This window comes from Penicillium cinerascens (assembly GCF_028974065.1).
Source record: "Penicillium cinerascens strain IBT 15544 chromosome Unknown scaffold_4_segment0_segment0, whole genome shotgun sequence".
Classification (NCBI taxonomy): Eukaryota; Fungi; Ascomycota; class Eurotiomycetes; order Eurotiales; family Aspergillaceae; genus Penicillium; species Penicillium cinerascens.
Window position 1 is genome coordinate 1,324,670 of NW_026695297.1, and position 18,225 is coordinate 1,342,894.

The window sequence follows — 18,225 nt, forward strand, 5'->3', positions numbered from 1 at the left end:
AGTAGACAAGCTCGCGTCGAGTAGCCTGCTTCAGAGAAGATAATAGACGAATAGAACGCGATCGCATTGATCCCCGAGAACTGCTGTGAGATGACGATGCTGGAGCTGGAAATCATTGCCCGGCGCAGACGGGGTTCATGGGTTGGACTCCCTGTTCTTAACGTGGGGGATGTATGTTGGAGGGGTGCGCTGTGTGTGTCCTATGCAGGTTGCGCTCCACTACAGAGTCACAAGAGCGGAATTATTCGTTGTACAGATCTACCCATCGCGTATATAGCCTTCCATGTATACTCCAGGTTCTTTGCTTCTAAGGGGACTCTGGAATCGATTTTTGTAATCATGAATCATTTGCAACACTCAACATGGGTAGTGCCGGTTCTGTGACATGGCTCCAGAAGCTCTCCAAGCAGTGTAAGTGGAGCTTCTATTGACTCCGGTCTCTACAAATGGCTAATTTAAGTTGGCAGTGAATGTGGACGTGTACTGGATGGGCCCGGCATACACCCTGAGCATGCCCCATCAAGCCACACGACATGACCAGCAGCCAGGGCTAGGTCCACGAGCAAATGTGTAACCCGGTCAACGAAGAGCTCTTCAAGCAGGTGGTCAAGGAATACAAAGACCAAGGCTATACCCGCATGGTATCCCGTCTTCTTTCGATGACCGTAAACCCCGACTGACGCAATCACAGGCGGTCTTGGTTTCCAAAGCCAACATCGACAATATCCAAGGCAGGGTTCTTCTCCAGACCCTCCCTTCCAACGCCTACGATACCCGGAAAACTCTGGAGAACGCTCGAGCCTATGCCAAAGAGGTTGAGAGTGTCGGGGTCTCGAAGGATCGTTTCTGCATCAATATTCCCTGCACTGGTCCTGCACTGGTCCTGCACTGAACGCGTGCCTAATTCTGCTGGAAGAGGGCATTCGCACCCTTGGGACTATCCTTTTCAGTGTTCACCAAGTCATTGCCGCAAGCCAGGCTGGATGTCTGTACATCAGCCCCTACTATAACGGTGAGAGTCACCCTGATGTTCGTGGAATTCGTCGCTGACATCCTCCGATAGAGGTTCGTGCACACAACGAACAAGAGCGTGGGCCCAAATCAGATGACCCAGCGCTGCTGCACCCGATGTCGCCTCGTCTGGTTCAGATCTTCGAGATGTACAAGCGCCTTTACAAGGAGACCGGCAAGGAGCAGCCTTTCGGAGCAGCCTTTCCTCAAGAATGCCAGCTTCATCTCTCCACAGGAAGCAATGGCAGCTGGCGAGCTGGGCTGCCAATCGGCGACTATTTCTCACCAAGTGCTCACCAACTAGCGAACCTTCCGTACGACGGAGCCAAGCAACCAGGCGAGGGCGTCCCCAAGCCCGAACACCCGTACCGGAATGCAGCACCGACCCCAGAGCGACTGAAGAAGATTGCACAGACAGACCCTCTGATTGGTTCGAACTGGGGTGGAAAGCTGTCGAGAATTGACATCGACTACCTGGCCAATGGAGGTGTGGAGCTGGATAAGGCGAATGAGGCAGACCCTGAAACTAAGAAGAGATTGCGTGAAGCCTTGAGGTTTGTTTGTCGCTGCTGAGAAGAGAAATCAGGCGAAGATTGAGCAGGTTGTGACGAGTGGCTAGGTGCGTGCCGTGATGTGTGATGTCTTTCGTTTATAAACGTAAACTTTCGTGGTTTGGGAATGAATGTGCGGATTGGAAGACTTGTTGTGGTATGATTATAGCGTCATTTGGTAGTTTTGTAGTGGCGACGGGCACATTGGGAGACCACAGCATAGACGGATCGCCAGGTACCCTGGTCGAGTTGATGTTAAACGGCGAGTCCCCATCTTGGGGAGGTGTATTCGTCAAACTCCCAGGGTGCTGAGACCAGAAAATGGCAGCGTCATCAACCAGATGGTTGGGGTTGGTGTCATATCCCGAATCAACATCTTTAGGCGGTGTCGTTGTCGTTGTCGTTGTCAATACACCAGGAGATTGGGTCCAAAGCAGGGAACCTCCATGTGCAATAGTTGGGGATAAATCGATGGGCTGTGAAGATTTGTCTTGGGCTGCCCAGGCCCAGTGTGTGAGATTATGGGGAGAGACAGGTGGATTGTCATGGCTTAGAGGGCGGTGGGACATGTGCCCGGGCACTGGAGCGCTGCTAGAAACGGGCATCAAGCTTGTTTCATGAATAGACAAAGGCAGGGGCAGCTCAAGCGGCCGATCAGATCTTCTCAAGGGCCCCGCGGCTAGCTCGTTACGACCTGGTAGCATGTCCAGGACCGCCGGGTCTATTGGTTGAGCTTGGAGCGGGACACAAGCGCCTGGTTGACACATAGCGCGAATGCTGTTGACTTCACGTAGCAAGGCTTCACGCTCAGCCATTAGTGACTGGAGAGCACGCGTTGCCTGAGCAATCCTGGCTTCTTGGGCTTTGTGCTGGGCGATACTAGCGTCCACGATGATGTGCTTCGATGGACGCTGTTCTGTCTTCAGCATGGGCAGTAGGGTCGTCAACTCCTAAAATAGGTCAGCAATAGAGAGCCTTGAGATGTTGCCTCATCATGACCAACCGCCAGACGCTCGCTAAAGGCTTCACGGCGCGACTTCTCAAACTCTCGGTGAACGGCTCGATCCTCAGCCGTCCAATTGCGGATGCGTTTTTTCTTCGGTTTCTGAGGACCCGAAGGGCCCATCATGGGATCCATGCTTGCTGTTGTTACCGCTCCGGCCTCCATTTGCGTAGACATAGGATGAAAGAATACGAGGGGCTCTATGGTGTGATCCGGGGTAAAGTGGGGGAAATGCGGAGAACCCCCGGAATCGAGTCCGGAATCGCGTCCTCCGAGGCAGCATATGTCTCCACATGTCTCTTTGAACCATGTGTTACTGAAGATACTACTGTAGATCGCGTTTAACTGAAATCTAATTTTCGATTAATCTACGTCATCCATTATGCCCGAGTCCTCCAAGCCTGGCCATCGGATGTTAGATAGGCTTAGGTAGATGTCCGTCGGGCGATTCGAAACAGCAAGGCCAGAAATAGACCTCCCATTGGTCGAAGCTAGAACGAAAGAGCAGTAAGCTGACACAAGTAACCTCATTGGCCTACTATGGGCGGTGATACTGGCTGTAAGCGGGCATCTGCCAGCGACAGACGGGGGATACCGAAGGCTTATTGAGGCCGAATGCTTATCCCCGCTTGGACCGCAATAACACCAACCACAAACTTCAACGCCGCAGAATAAATACCCACCCCAGCACTATTTGTCAATACTATTTCGAATCTACAAAGGAGGCTGGCAATGCGAAGACTAGCGATTTGTTGAACTATGAAACTTGGCTTTCGCAGTGCAAATCCGAGGGCAATCCAGACCATTACATTTCCTCGCCCCGAAAGGAACGTTCTCTCCAGCCACCGGAACTTGGACGAGACCTTTGTGGCTCAAAGAAGGCCAATGGTGAGCCCTATGTGTTCCAAATGCGCTACTGTGATCTACAACGCCCAAGCATCCCGTGACATTCCCAGAATGAGGAAAACAGACGGGTTTGTCACTATCTCCGGCTGTAGAGTCCGAAACACGACGTGAGTCTAACCATATGGAGCCTAGCGCCCTATATGTATGTTTCGATGCGCGAGCGCGCCCTCGACTTAGTTTCTTCTCTACTTTTGTTGCTTCGTTAATGCTACGTGATCTAATGTATACCTAAGCTGTAATACATAAAAAATCCCCCTTTTCACCTTTTCTGCTGCCTCAAGAACCGTATAGGCTCGGCATAACTGTTTACCATCCCGCTTAGACCTTAACAAACGGGCCAGATAGGTTGCGAAGTTCAACCCAGAACCCAACCCGCGCTACCCATGGGTTATGGAAATCGACCCTAAGGCAATACGTTCTTTTGAGGGGTGGACGAACGTGCGAAGGATCAAATCGCTCGGTATAATTTAGACATAGCGACGCTTGTATGGTCTGTTAGGGGGCAATTCAAAGCACTGAGAAGTGAGAATTTCCAAGATATTTCTAGTGGAGCGTGCAACCATCAATTACCTATATTGGGAAGGTTAAACCCGGTTAGTCGAAGATCCAAGCTCCCACACAGCTCCCTGTCGCATGGTACGTGCGTCTTGCCGTCGCTCGTGGAAAGAATAGGTCGTGGAAAGAATAAGAGGGGAGAATCGGGTTCATCACCTTCACGCTCTCTGCGATGCACAGAAGGTTCAAGACATTAAATAGGTCCTATCCCAAGATAAGCGGGTGATGAGTGTTTTACGCTCCATTTGTAGGCTAGTGTGTGTTTTGCAAAAGAAATATCAGGTCGTGCAGATAAGTGAATAGGCAGATCCGTTTCATAGCGAGTCGTTTAGAGGCCAAGACAAAAAAAGAGTCCAGCAAAAAGGAGGTTGACACACACCGTCTGCACAGATTAAAAAAGGGCAAAAGATGACGGAGCAGTGGATACCAAGTGAGTCGCCGAGGCAGCAGCCAAGAAGGGCTCGACCTTGTTGGTAGCAGACTCGGTGCGTCATATGACAGGCTATACACATCGCTCCCTAGGCAGACTACGAAGGCCCCGCTTTTCAGACCGCTTTCTAGACTGGAAGGTGTATCCCACCATACAGCAGTATACATAAGACAACACTGGATGTATTTTACACGAAAGTGCTATACGCATGCCTGTCCATTTTTGTTGCCTGGCCTCCATTGGTGAAAATATAGCCTCCAACAGGACAACAATGCATCTAAGAAGCGTTTCCTTAACGGACATGGATCCCTCCAAAATTCATATTATCAGGGAGATTACGTGCTCTGATGCGTCTTCAATATTCGAGGTAGATCTGGATGGACAAAAGTATGCATTGAAGCTTTTCCATGACAATGGCGACCCTGGGTATACCCAAAAAGGTCGTGATTTGAACCGGTTTCGCTGCGAACTCGATGCATATAAGAAGCTCCTCACCTCTGCTGTCTGTGCACGCAGTTTCGTACCAAAATTCTACGGCTACATAAATCGAATGGATCCCGCAGCATTCCATCCAGCTTTCCAACATTTCGCCCAAGACCAGCTCAAGCCGAGAGCAATATTACTAGAATACCTCCCAGATGCGGAGAGTTTAAACCGCGTGAACTACTCGGATGCGCTCTATCCCCAGGCAATTGAGGGCATGAAGGAGATACACAGGGCGGGCGTTCACCATCAAGACATTTACCCCAGAAACCTTCTCCTTGTTCGTGGAAACCCCGATAGGCTGGTCTGGATTGACTTTGATGTTGCAACGACCTTCACCGACTTTGGACCTGAACAGCTGGCCCGCTGTGACTACGAAATTGCGCTTGTGAAGGGATTTGGGGAAGCTCTAATAAGGGCTCCGCTGCTCCCTATGTTGGAAGCATTTAGCATGCTGACTGACGAATACAGAGAGATGACCAGGCTGAGGGACTCCCACCGAATACAAAATTTTATTAAGGGTTTCAAAGGCTTGTAAATATCCTGACAATGTTTGATCGCGTTCATGCGTTCTTGTAACAGAGATGAGTTGGGCGGAGTTGAGTAAGGACTGTTTTATTTCATTTTACTTCGTCTTACTCCGTCTTACATTTTATTTCATTCTTAAAATCACGGGGTTACATAACACTTGTTTCATCTAGTCCTAATGACGCCTTCCCAGCATTGGCGTGTATTTGGCGTGCCAAGGCCTCGGGAGGCCCGCATTGAAGTAATATCGACGATCGGAGCGGAGTCTGGACGTCCTCGGTTTGGTGGCAAATCAGCTTTTCACGAAAAGTCCCCGGATGCCTGACCGCCCATCTATAATATCACACATTCCCGATTTTCACTGCCCCCTATAACACTGCAAAACCCTCCAGTCAAATGCTTTCTCTCTAGCACGCGCTCGTGCTGAGCAATAACACCGGCTCTCTTGCGTGAGTCTCTGCTGCGTGTTGCCGATTCCTACGAGGCCCAAGACCCTCTCAGCCCAATTGACCCCGGATTTTCTCGCCTGATTCGCCCGGAACCTCCTTATCCTCCTCCAGCTTTCAGCATTCAGGAACATAGCTGTCTCCTGGGTCCCGCCGCTAGCTGCAAGCTTATCACGCTCCACACAGCCCTTCCCGAAACTTTCCAAACCGGGGATACGAGTTCTCACCGCAACGATAACAAAGACGCCCATTATTTGGCGCCATTGGACATATTCGACCAGTTATTACCTCGGACCAAGGCCCGTGCCTGCGGCGCTTTCCTTTTCGGCTTCTTCCTGTCAAGAGTGCTTCTTCCCCTGGACCTTCACCGAGCTTCTTGGAAAGCCGAAGGATTCCTACCCACTTTCATCTCAAGCTCGATTTTCAACCCATTGATCTTCTCATTTGTCACCATGGACGTCGATTTATAGCTTCGCCTTGTCCCTTGGCATATTTACGTTCTTCAGCGTTGTTTTTATACCCCCGTTCGGCTTTTTTGATACTCTTTTCGCCTCGTGGTCTTATCATACGACCTCCCTCACGTGTCTATTGCGAATAACCATATCGCCACAACCGACCATGGCCCCCAACCTCTTCCTCTGCCTGCGTACCGTCTGCTGTCCCGCCTACTGGTTCCAGCACGGTGATCGCGTCAACAGCGAAGTCAACCGAGAACAACACTGGGAATCCCCCGTTCCGGGAACTTACAAGTTCTTGCCAGGTCGTGGCTGGCACCTCATTCGCCGTGATGGATGTGAGCACGACGAAAAGGTTCCTGCTGCTCTCGTCTACTGCCGCATCCTCCATCGCTACATGTTCGAGTCCGAACTCGAAGAGCGATGCCGCTGGTTCTCGGCTCCGCTGCATAAGGGCACCCAGCCCGAACAGCTGCGCTTCTTCCTTCTCGACAACGGCATCCATTGGGTCGCCGGATGGGATACCAAGGGCCGTTTCATCCCTGGCCCCTACCCCAAATGGTACCTGGATGAGGATGGCGAGACTATACGCCGCGGCTCCTCGCCTCCCACCAGTGCAAATGTCTCCCAATGCAACAGTATCATCGCGGGTAAGTTTGATTGAATGATAGTACGCACTGTCAGCACTTTTCTGCAAGTTCGGAACCGTTTAGCGTGTTTATTGGCTATCAAAAGTATTTTCGGATTTTTCATGATGAATGGGCTATTTCGGGTTCTCATTGCTTTGTTGCCCTTGGTTCAGTCATAGAGCTAGACTAGACTTTATTTTCAGGCACCTGGTGATTGGCGACGGCGCTCGGTTACATGTGTCAGGTCACACTGCCTTCTCAAGAGTGACAATTTTAGACAATTTCGGACCTCTATTGAGGAAATAAAATAATCCATACAATGGTGTCACTGTAATGCCAACAATCTGATCTCTGTAGTTATTGGAATCTACCTAAGGTGCGTATGGATGGAACAATGAATAAGGTAGGTAGCGTCGCATAAACAGAGTTGTCATGTGACTCTATACAGACCTTGGGTCGCCAAACTCGTAATTTGCCAAACCGTTCAAACCCTATTGACGTTCAGTGCTGCCTTCATGCTGAATATTACAATACACATTGATGCCCTTTCAACAATAGAATCGATCAGATGCTGTACTCATTGGCGTCCCCAGCTTGAGCTCAGATAAATATAAAAGCCCCCTCCCATCTCTCTCATCCTTCTTTCTCTTCTCTCTTCCTTCCTTCCTCAGCTTCCTTCATTCTTTCCTTTTAAGCTTCCTGAAAAATGGAAGCCACTGAGGACTTTTCTGGGGGTGCTGGGATTCCCCAGTGCCGGTTGAAGCTGGTCTTCAACAAGGAGAAGAAGCCTGCGGCATCGTCCACCCCGGAGGTGGTGCCCGCTCAACCCGTCGCTGCGGTTGGTCAAGACTACAAACAATTCAAAAGTCCACCATTTGCTAACTTCTTCCAGGCGGCTCGGATCAGCCGGACTGGTCGAGTCATCAAAGCCCCGACGGCTTTCACACCGGCGCCCGCTGCTGCTGGCAGCGGCGGAAAACGCCGAAGTGGTGGTAGGAAAACCACCAGCGTCAATTGCGCGGAGTGCGGACGTGGGCACAGCCCCAGCAACAATCCGATCGTCTTCTGCGACGGGTGCGAGTCCGCGTGGCACAAGCATTGCCACGACCCGCAAATTCCAGAGGCCGCCATCGTGAATCTGGAAACCGTATGGAAGTGCAGCAACTGCGAGCCTTCCCAGCGCCGCTCGGCAGTCAAGGCCAAGCCAGTCAAGACGAAGCCGGCCAAGGCGAAGAAGCCTGCTTCCAAGGCCGTTCCTGCTCCCACGGTTGCTCCCAAGCTGGAGCCCGAGCTGCGGCCCGCGGCATCGATCGAGGTTGCTGGCGACCCGTTCACGGACTACGAGAAGCGCGCCTGGCTCTCCACCCTGGCTCATTCCACGCTTGTCGATATGCTTGTCGACATTTCCACCAAGAATCCGTTCGTGCCAATCTTCCCTGCCAACATGAAAGAGTTGCCCGCCTCGCAATTCACTGTTCCTCCGGTCCAGGCATCGAGTGCTGAATTTGCATCTCCTTCAAGGAAGCGCACATACGACGAATTTGCCTATGCCAACAAATCGTGTGGACCTGATTCCCCAGGGCCCAAGAGAGCTCGCACCAAGTCGGCTCCGGCCGCTCCTGTCGCGACTCTCTTCACGGGCAAGCCCAGTCGCCATTGGTCCATCGATGATCCCATCGATGATGGTTATTTCTTTGCGCCTTTGAGCAACGGGCATGTCATGCGAGTCCCCCACACTTCGCTCACGCCTGCCCTGTCCCCGGACGCTCCGAGCCCCTTCGAAACCGAGCCATTGACCGACAGCGAAGGGGATGATATCCCCTTCGACGATCACCGGGTCTACCCTAAGCCTGGAAACGGATTCATCCTTCCTTCTAATCCCATGGATCTTGACATCCTCCTGGAGGACCCCGAATCGAAGACCTTCAGCCACGACCTGCACAGCGCGGTCAAAGCTGCCACGAAGACAGTTGCTGGGAGATAGGGGTGTTCTCAGGAGAAAAGACGACTTCCGTCTTGTCTTTACTCATGTATTTCTAGATGTGTTCGCACATTTCTTTTCTGTTGTCTTCTGACATGTCTTCTTTGATGGCTTATGGCATGTCTTCTAACGTCTTTTTACCTGTCTTTTTCTAATACATTTATACATGTTACGTCGTTGCTTCCCGGAATGGGGCAAGGGAAACAACATGATATGATTTCACGATCAATGATACTACCTGAATTGTGTTTTTGTTCCTTGTCCATAGCTCGAGACTCGAGACTCACATGTTAGAGGTCAACCTCGTATCTCTTATCGGCCCCACGCTGACGCCCGCGCATTTCCCCCGAACATCTCCAAACGAACCACGAGATCCAATTCTAGTCCCCAGCTCTGCGCCAGTGTCTACAACTCCATAAGCCGACAATGCACTAAACTCATTGCGCAACAAATTTACCGCGCACAGGGAATTATATCCCAGCATCACACGCGCTCTAAAAATAGTACCATCACATCTGTCACCACCACCATCATCACAACATCAACCCAGACTCTGCCATGATCAAATGACCTTGCAAACATGTCCACACCACGCAAAATAACAACAAAGAGCATCCTCCCCCCACCAGCCCGCTCAAACCCCTGGACCAATCACCTAACCCTCGACACCCTTCTTCGCGTCCTGCGAAACACCCTATTCAACCCATTCCTCGCCTGGGTCCTAGTCCTCTGCCTCCGCGCCCAAGTCACACCATCCAGCTCCCCGGCCTGGATCCTAACCGTCAGCTATGCATCTGCGCTAAGCGTGCTATTCGTCGCGCGGGGGGTGAACCACCGCGTCGCGCACGGCATCCCGCGTACCGTCGACTCGGCGCGGGAGGTTGTGCTCGTTACCGGGGGCGCGAGTGGGTTAGGCTTATTGATCGCGCAGATTTATGGGATGAAAGGGGCTAGTGTTGCGGTTCTTGATATTCGGGATCTTGGGGAGAATGAGGTTGTCGAGATTTTTGGAGAGGGTGTTGGGTATTGGAGATGTGATGTTGGGGAGAGGGAAGCCTTGGAACGTGTAAAGAAGAAGATTGAGATGGAGGTATGTTGCTTTACTCCCTTGGTCTGATTACGATATCTACGTGGTTTTTATTGGATGGTGTTAAGCAGGACGTTGGTTGGGATTTTTTTGCTAATGCATGCATGCTACAGCTCGGAACTCCGACTATCGTTATCAATTGTGCGGCGGCGAGAATCAATGGTGGGTCATTGCTGGAATTGCAAGCGGATGCCTTTGAAAAGACTGTGCGCACCAATCTCCTCGCTGCTTTTCATCTCTACCAGGTCTTTTTGCCGGGTATTGTTGAAGCGGAGAATGGGGGCACCATCGTCACTGTCAGCTCAGTTCTGGGCCAGTTGTCTCCGGCAGGATTGTCAGATTACTCTGCGAGTAAGGCGGGTCTGAGTGCGCTGCACCGAACAATCGAAGCCGAGTTCCGTGGCAACGATCAGATCAAGACGTTGCTGGTGGAGGTAGGACAGATGGCCACACCGCTGTTCGAATGGGTCCGCACACCGAACCATTTCTTTGCGCCAGTGCTCGAGCCAGTTGAGGTCGCCCGTGAGATCGTTACCGCGGTGGATAGTGGCCAGGGTGGTGTGCTCAGATTGCCGTCATTCGCGAAACTCGTCAATTTTTATGCTGTGTTGCCTGGTGCCGTGCAGCGCGTGGCGAGATTCGTAAGTGGTGTTGACCGTGCAGTTTCTTCTGGTCTCCGTGAACGCGATGCTACTGATAGCAACCGTCGAGTACTCAGGAGCGCAAAGAGACGGACTGATTGAAAAGTTGCATGTGGACTTGGCTCGACAAAGTATAGTTGCGAGCAAATCCATCCATCCCTGTATATAAGGTCGCTTCCTTTAAACAATCCATTCAATAACTCCGATTCGCCAGTCGCAATGCAGTAATCCAAATCATCTGGGATATCGTCGAGGTTTGTATGGACAGGGTTATTGCTCGCGAGCCAGAATCATCTTCTCGCGCTCGTTCTGTCTCGACTTTAAGTCCTCCTTCTTGGTGTGCTTGCGCACATTCTCCTCGCGCCTCTTGATGGCATTAAGCTCCTCACGCTTAATCTCGCCAGCCTTCTTAATAGGCTTAGGCAGGTGACGCTGGCGCTTGATGCGGCGGATTTCGGGCATGTGCGAGTAACGCTTGATGAGGGCCTGGTCGTACTCTAGCTTGCTGCGCTGGCGGGCGCTCTTGACTCCGCTCCGATCCGAGGCCTTGGCACGCCACAGGCGGACGTTACCATCGTCCGAGCCGGACAGAACGTACTTGTTATCGGGCGTAAACTTGGCAGAGAAGACACGCTGCATGCGCTTGGTGTGGTAAATGTCGCGCGAGTGACCGCGGGCTCGGTCCCAGAGACGGATCGTCCGGTCGTAAGACGCAGTGACCAGCTCTTCACCAGTAGGGCTGAATTCGATATCCATGACGGCGGCGACGTGGTCCTTGAGCACGTTCAAAGCACGGTCTGTCTTTCTCATGTCGAAGATGTAGGCGTTGTGGTCCTCGTTGGCCACGGCAAAGTTGAAGGCTTCCATTGGGTTCCACGCAATGGCGTTGGATGCCAGCTTTAAAGTCATCTTGTGCACCGGCGATGAAGTCCGCAGGTCATACAGGATGACCGAACGGTCAATGGCGGTCGAGCCAAGGATGGAAGTCTCGGTCTGGTTGAAGGCAACGGACGTAATGGTATCGACACTAGTCGGCCAGTGCAGAGTCTGCGAAGGAGAGGAAGAAGGCCGCGAAAGATCATAGATAGAAATGACCGACGAGGAGGCAGCAAACGAAGGAGATGTGCGATGGTGTGTGACACCCGTAAAGGCACTTGAGCCCAGATAACTCGTTATCGGTGGCGCCTCGGACGTCGTGTTGTATGGGTCCCACAGTTTGATGGTCTTGTCACTTGCGCATGACAGCAGCTTCCGCTCGGGAGTCCAGCACACTCCCTTAATCATGTTCTCATGTGCCTGAGTATTCCAAATCTCCTCGCGAGTTGTCAAGTCCCACACCTTCACCACGCCGTCACCACTGCCACTTGCAAAGCGTTCGAGTGAGCCGGGGTCTTTTGCCATACTGTAGACACCGTCGACATGACCGTCGCCCATTTGGCCCAAGAAAGGAGCGGCGAACATGCGCTCCATCTTGATAGCATTCAGAGCTCGAGTATATTCACGAGCCCGCTCAAAAGGATGCTGGGACGGGTCGAGATTCCGCTGCTGGCGGACGACCGAAGTCCCCGGGGCCTGCTGCGACGCAGTAGAGCGAGAAAGAGCTTTGATTTTCTGTAATATATTAACATCGTTGCCCGACCGACCAAAAATCAAAGCGAAACTCACCATTTTGCGCTGTTGGATCAAACGTCAAAAAGAAAGAAAGCGGAGTGAACTTTTTTTTCTGTTGACGGGATGATTTGCTAAGCGGGCGGTGAACGCGGCAGCTGGCAGCTTCAAGCTCCCCGACTCAGCACTCGGCCTGTCAACCTACCTTCCATCAACCACCGTTTACGTCGTTTCATTGTCCCCTTTCCTTTTATTTTCCTTCTTGCAAGCCATAAATCGCCACTCGTCCTTCACCATGGCTCCTTCCCTCCAGGTGTCGCCGCGGATACAGAAGGCCCGCGACTTGGAGAAGAAGGACCCTTCGACAGCCGCGAGCAGTTACCAGAAGATCCTCTCCGAGGGTCCAGGATCGACAGAGGCTTCATCGCGAGATTATGAGCATGCATTGATCGGATTGGGTCAGGTGTACCGGGATGCCAAGAAGCCGCAGGAGATTGCAGACCTCATCAAGACCAGCCGAGACACCTTTTCGTCATTTGCCAAAGCGAAAACCGCCAAGCTGGGTAAGCAGTCATCATTTAGTTTATGGCAGCTCCGTGCTAACATTGTGTTCTAGTCCGCCAGCTTCTGGACCTCATCAGTGAAATCCCCAATACCCTCGACCTCCAAGCCGCCGTGATCCAATCATGCATAGAATGGGCCATCGCGGAGCGCCGGTCGTTCCTCCGACAGAACCTCCAAGCGCGTTTGGTCGCTATCCATATGCAAAAGCAAGCCTACTATGACGCCCTCACTCTCATCAACTCCCTTCTCCGCGAGTTGAAGCGCCTGGATGACAAGCTCATGTTGGTCGAGGTGCAGTTGCTGGAGTCTCGCGTGTATCACGCTCTTGGCAACCAGTCCAAGGCACGCGCTGCTCTGACAGCGGCACGGACGTCTGCTGCATCTGTCTACACTCCGCCGAATTTGCAGGCCGGCCTGGACATGCAGAGTGGAATGTTGCACGCCGAGGACAAGGACTTCAACACCGCTTTCTCTTACTTTATCGAGGCACTGGAGGGATATAACTCGCTCGATGAGGGCGAGCTGGCTACGGCCGCTCTGCAGTACATGCTGTTGTGCAAGATTATGCTGAACCTGGTTGATGATGTCACCCAATTGCTGGGCTCCAAGCAGGCCCAGAAGTACGCCAGCTCGCGCTTGGAAGCCATGAAATCTGTTGCTCGGGCTCACGCCAACCGTTCTCTGGAAGAGTATGAGAAGGCTCTCTCCGACTATCGGTACGAACTCGGCAGTGACACCTTCATCCGTAATCACCTTCGCCGCCTGTACGACGCCATGCTGGAGCAGAACTTGATCAAGGTCATTGAGCCTTTCAGCCGGGTGGAGTTGGATCACATTGCCAAGATGGTCGGGCTGGACGTCCAGCAAGTGGAGCGGAAGCTTTCCCAGATGATCTTGGACAAGGTGATCATCGGTGTGCTGGACCAAGGCTCCGGCTGTCTGATTGTGTTTGACGAGACGGAACGTGACCAAGCATATGATGCTGCTCTGGATACGATCGAGAAGCTGAGCAACGTGGTGGAAGGACTGTATACTAACCAGGCATCGCTCCTGGAGTAGAGAAAATGAGTTCAACGCAATGCTATTATGTCGGTTCATAGGGAAATAATTGCGACTATGCCCTGCGATTACTGCATACACGTTTTTTGTTCCTCTATAATCTCCCTAAAGTGGGTGGTCTTTGATTGTGGTTGTACTGTGTAGTGTAGTTGTCTTTGGGGTGGTCGCGATATTCCAAATCGGGTAAAGCGCGGCGGCAGAAGAATCGCGACCTCTCGCCCTCGCCCAACCTCATCCTCCACCCAAATCCCGACTGGAGCCACTGCTTTCTGGATCGGCAATGAACGCTCCCATGCAGCCTAATTATGCCCGGGGGTTCCCCCCGACCGCCCAGCGGTCTCCAGCCGCGCCCCGTCGGCCGCCAGGACCAGGTTTGTCCCCTTTTTTATCCTGCCCGTCCATGCTCATCTAACTCCACTAGGAGGCGCGATGCCCGTCCCCATGCCCCAACAAGCTGTCCACGCCCCATACATGCCCGCGCAGCGCGGCATCGCCAATCCCAATGATGCTGCTCTCCGTCGCAGCCGCAAGCCGACTGACAAGAACATCCCCGACGGAATTGAGGACGTGGTCATTGGCGAGGGTGTCGAGCAGTACAAAAGCCTTCGCGACCTGGAGAAGCGATTGGATGCCGCCATTGTGCGCAAGCGACTTGACATTCAAGACTCGATTAGCAAGACCGTGAAGAAATACCGTACTATGCGCATTTGGATCACCAACACCGTCGAAAACCAGCCGTGGCAGGGCACCGGCAACAACCCGGGCTCTGGACGGTATAATGTGCGCATCGAGGGCCGGTTACTTGATGATCCTAGCGACCCTACTGTTCCAGAAGATGAGGAGGAAGGTGGCGAGGGCGATGCAGCTGGTGATGATGCGATGGATCAGGACAAAGACGGCGGCGACGCGAAGAAGTCAGACTCTAAGAAGCAGTCCCAGCGCTTTTCGCACTTCTTCAAAAACATCACCATCGATTTTGACAAACCAGTCAATGCTATCCCGGACGAGGTGAAGCCGGTCAACTGGTCCAAACCACAGCTGCCGCCCAACGCGACTGCCTCGCCTCCAAGTGCAGAATTCGATAGCCTCCAGTTTTCGCGCGCATCACAGGAGAATCTGAATGTTACCATCGGCTTGGTACGGGATGAAACTCCGGAGCGGTACAAGTTGAGCAAGGAGCTGGCCGAGGTATTGGATGTTGAGGAGGAAACCCGGAGCGGAATCGTGCTTGGAATATGGGACTACATCCGTGCTATGGAGCTGCAAGAAGATGAGGAGAAACGACAAGTGCGCTGTGACCACCGCCTGCGCTCGATCTTTGGTCGCGAGCAGATGTTCTTCCCGCAAATCCCGGAGATGATCGGACCTCATACCAGCCCTATGGAACCCATCAAGCTTCCTTATACTATTCGCGTCGACGAGGAGTTCCACAATGACCCAACCCCAACCATCTACGACATCCAGGTCGCAGTCGAAGACCCCCTGCGCCAGAAGATGATGGCTCTCACTCAGAACCCGCAGTACACCGCTGGCCTGCGCCAGATCGCGTCTCTGGATGACCAGGTCGCACTCATCGTCCAGGCTCTCACCCACTCCCGTGCCCGCCACTCCTTCTACACTGCTTTGAGCAAGGACCCTGCAACTTTCTTGAACCGCTGGGTCAACTCGCAACGCCGCGACCTCGAGACTATTCTCGGCGACGCGTCATTTGCCGGTGGTGGCGATGGCAACGGCCCTGAGTTCCGTCGTGGAGGCGCAAACAGCGCATGGGATACTCCTGTCGCCAGGGAGGCAGTGCGATATTTGTTGGCCAAGCCCGAAGCTTCTGGGGCTCGGTAGATTGGATATTATCTCGGTTTTCTGTGTACTTTGACTTTTTCGATCGGGGCGCTTATGCGGTGTTTGGTCTGGTGTAGCTAGGATTTGTATGGTAGGGCTAATCCATTTCAAAATCTTCATGAGATTATTTTTTTTAACTCATTTCCTTTTCTTTCTCAGTATCTTCGAACAATGAATCTAAGGAAATTATCGTACTGTGTCTCCAACTTGTCCCAGGTCCTGTCCAAAATCTAACATACCACACGAAAGATCCAGATTCCTCATCTGCTCAATGGCTGACAACAGTCTCCTTAACCACCACTTCGAATCTCTTAAACCTTGCATGGCTTTCCCATGAGAGGTTTGACTGCGCTACGTTTAAAACTTGCCTCTTTACAGTTCAATTCAACCCAATTCCTCGTGCTCCTTCCTCCCCTCATCATTTGTAGCCTCATTGCTTGTACAGTCCCTTCCAATTCCATACCTAGCACAGTTCATATTATGCACAACATATTCTTTGTTTGAGGAACTTTTTCGGACGGAGGAGAAACAGTTCTGGGCTATTTCCCGCAGCAGGTTTGCTACTATGAGTCCGAAAATATTAAAGCTATTGCTATGGAATACTGGACTTGTGTGTTTCACGGAACTTGTCACAATTAAACTTCCCCAGTTAGAAGCGTAGTCCGCCGAGTGCGGGGCGAGTCGAAACGCCAATCAAAATGACGCAACCATGGATTAATCCACGATACTAAATAGCAAAACATATGCAGACGAATATACAAAGTGCAACACCAAGTCCCTTAAGTGTACGGGTCAACGCTAGTCAGCACCACATCCTCCAGAGGATATAAAACCATCCATGCAACGGATCATTCCAAGCCAAAGCCAAAAGAACCGCCAACAGTCTACCAAAACCATAGATCTATCAAAGAGTTCAGGTCTGGGATTTGAGATCAAGACCCAGGTAAAGGAACCTTAGCAACCAGTTCAGCCCGGCGCTTGCGCAAGTCTTCCCCGAGAGCTCCCACGTCAATGCCTGAAGCGATCTGTTCGGGTGAAAGGCATAGTTCACCCCGGCGAAGGGCGCTCTCTTCCTCCTCTAGTTTAGCTGCGGCTTCGAGGATGACTTTCTGTGCAAAGTCCTCGAATTTCTCGGGGTTCTTGTCATCCTTCTTCTGGGGAGTGCGGAACCGCTTAAGAACAGTCTCTATCATCTTGGAGAACCAGAAGTAGTTCAAAAAGTTGAGGATCAGGTTCGATACGACATACGTCAGCACCAGCCAGGTTGGTACACCACCGGCAGTGTAGTCCTTGAAGCGGGAGACTTCGGCATTGGCGCGTGCGCAGGTCTCGTCAACGCACATGCCGCCGTCCCGGGTGGGGTAGAAGACGTGCGCGTTGACGTTGGCGGGTGCCTGGAGAGGCGATGTCTGGGCGGACCAGGTCTGTTGCAGTGCCTTCCACATGTCTGTGTAGACGATGATCGATTGACAGGTGCCCCAGACAAGACGGCAGCAGAAGAACATGGCCAGCAGAGCCATACCGTTGTACCACTGGGCACGGCTACCGGTCATGTTGACTTTGTCAAGGAACCAGTGGATATTGAGGAATGGGCTGGAAAGCTCGTAGAGAATGAACGTCGGAGCGTAGTAGTTAAGGAAAGGTCTCTGGGAGGTTTCCAAGGTATGTTAGATCTGAACTGTAGGGCTGAAGATCGACAAGAGGTCAAACTTACAAAGCCGAGGCTGAATACCCAGAGCGCACTGATCGCATGAAAGAGCATCCCAATACCGAACAGCTTGATATACACGGCGCTGACGATCAGGTCATAGACGAAATACCCGACAGCCAGAGCCTGGATCAAGCCACAGGCACCAGTGTAACCGAAAACACGCTCTGCAGACGACATGGACGACCGCTCCTCATCGACATACATCACCCACAGCGCTGCAGCGTTAATAAGAACGCTCTGCACCAGCGAGACCACATGGATATCCCAGTTCACCTTGGTGCGAGCGCTCAACTTGGGATAGGACTGCGGAGCGAGGATCGGTGAGAGCCAAGGCGAGAGGAACGAATGGATGAACTGGTAGAAGGCAAAGGCAAGAACGACCTCATGGGCATGCTCAGACAGCGTGGGGCTGCTCAGCTTGAGGGCGAAGGGCTCGACCAAGTCCCGCAGCCAGGCTGGAGGGGATCCGAGGGGGTCCAACATGGTTGGAATACCCTCGACAGCTTATCACCCGATGCGGGGAGCTCGGGGTCGGCCGGTGTTCAGGAAAGTGAATTCTAGGAGATGCAGGGGATGAGACACCTCGGGTCTACCATCAATTTGGCGAGCACAGAGACCTCCTATTATTGTTTTTAACAAAGAGTCCCCCATGCGCAAGAAGAAGGAAAGGAAAGCGAAGTCCTAACTCCGGGCACGCGGCCTCGGCAGTGCCTCAGGCAGTCACAATCCGTTGGGACG

General features: G+C 52.4%; 10 protein-coding genes across 10 annotated transcripts; 7 read left to right on the forward strand and 3 right to left on the reverse strand.

Annotated features, from left to right (window-relative positions):
* Nucleotides 1-566: 566 nt before the first annotated feature.
* N7498_008468 (uncharacterized protein) lies at nt 567-1,584 on the forward strand (the record flags this gene model as incomplete). Its single annotated transcript, XM_058455530.1, has 4 exons — nt 567-641; nt 692-869; nt 917-1,012; nt 1,064-1,584. 4 exons carry the CDS (start codon nt 567-569, stop codon nt 1,582-1,584), a joined length of 870 nt encoding a protein of 289 aa, XP_058305518.1.
* A 76-nt stretch (nt 1,585-1,660) lies between these two features.
* N7498_008469 (basic helix-loop-helix domain-containing protein) lies at nt 1,661-2,700 on the reverse strand (the record flags this gene model as incomplete). Its single annotated transcript, XM_058455531.1, has 2 exons — nt 1,661-2,512; nt 2,566-2,700. The coding sequence occupies 2 exons, from the start codon at nt 2,698-2,700 to the stop codon at nt 1,661-1,663; spliced, it is 987 nt and encodes a 328-aa protein (XP_058305519.1).
* A 2,057-nt stretch (nt 2,701-4,757) lies between these two features.
* On the forward strand, nt 4,758-5,477 carry N7498_008470 (uncharacterized protein; the record flags this gene model as incomplete). Its single annotated transcript, XM_058455532.1, has 1 exon — nt 4,758-5,477. The coding sequence occupies one exon, from the start codon at nt 4,758-4,760 to the stop codon at nt 5,475-5,477; it is 720 nt and encodes a 239-aa protein (XP_058305520.1).
* Nucleotides 5,478-6,531: 1,054 nt separating this feature from the next.
* On the forward strand, nt 6,532-7,032 carry N7498_008471 (uncharacterized protein; the record flags this gene model as incomplete). The annotated part of the gene is made up of 1 exon (XM_058455533.1): nt 6,532-7,032. One exon carries the CDS (start codon nt 6,532-6,534, stop codon nt 7,030-7,032), a length of 501 nt encoding a protein of 166 aa, XP_058305521.1.
* Nucleotides 7,033-7,703: 671 nt separating this feature from the next.
* On the forward strand, nt 7,704-8,981 carry N7498_008472 (uncharacterized protein; the record flags this gene model as incomplete). The annotated part of the gene is made up of 2 exons (XM_058455534.1): nt 7,704-7,835; nt 7,890-8,981. 2 exons carry the CDS (start codon nt 7,704-7,706, stop codon nt 8,979-8,981), a joined length of 1,224 nt encoding a protein of 407 aa, XP_058305522.1.
* A 577-nt stretch (nt 8,982-9,558) lies between these two features.
* N7498_008473 (Short-chain dehydrogenase/reductase SDR) lies at nt 9,559-10,808 on the forward strand (the record flags this gene model as incomplete). The annotated part of the gene is made up of 2 exons (XM_058455535.1): nt 9,559-10,068; nt 10,179-10,808. 2 exons carry the CDS (start codon nt 9,559-9,561, stop codon nt 10,806-10,808), a joined length of 1,140 nt encoding a protein of 379 aa, XP_058305523.1.
* A 168-nt stretch (nt 10,809-10,976) lies between these two features.
* On the reverse strand, nt 10,977-12,374 carry N7498_008474 (rRNA-processing protein SOF1; the record flags this gene model as incomplete). The annotated part of the gene is made up of 2 exons (XM_058455536.1): nt 10,977-12,317; nt 12,372-12,374. The coding sequence occupies 2 exons, from the start codon at nt 12,372-12,374 to the stop codon at nt 10,977-10,979; spliced, it is 1,344 nt and encodes a 447-aa protein (XP_058305524.1).
* Nucleotides 12,375-12,609: 235 nt separating this feature from the next.
* On the forward strand, nt 12,610-13,937 carry N7498_008475 (proteasome regulatory particle lid subunit RPN6; the record flags this gene model as incomplete). Its single annotated transcript, XM_058455537.1, has 2 exons — nt 12,610-12,877; nt 12,931-13,937. 2 exons carry the CDS (start codon nt 12,610-12,612, stop codon nt 13,935-13,937), a joined length of 1,275 nt encoding a protein of 424 aa, XP_058305525.1.
* A 280-nt stretch (nt 13,938-14,217) lies between these two features.
* Nucleotides 14,218-15,776, forward strand: N7498_008476 (SWIB/MDM2 domain-containing protein; the record flags this gene model as incomplete). The annotated part of the gene is made up of 2 exons (XM_058455538.1): nt 14,218-14,308; nt 14,359-15,776. The coding sequence occupies 2 exons, from the start codon at nt 14,218-14,220 to the stop codon at nt 15,774-15,776; spliced, it is 1,509 nt and encodes a 502-aa protein (XP_058305526.1).
* A 932-nt stretch (nt 15,777-16,708) lies between these two features.
* On the reverse strand, nt 16,709-17,970 carry N7498_008477 (TLC domain-containing protein; the record flags this gene model as incomplete). Its single annotated transcript, XM_058455539.1, has 2 exons — nt 16,709-17,422; nt 17,491-17,970. The coding sequence occupies 2 exons, from the start codon at nt 17,968-17,970 to the stop codon at nt 16,709-16,711; spliced, it is 1,194 nt and encodes a 397-aa protein (XP_058305527.1).
* Nucleotides 17,971-18,225: the final 255 nt, after the last annotated feature.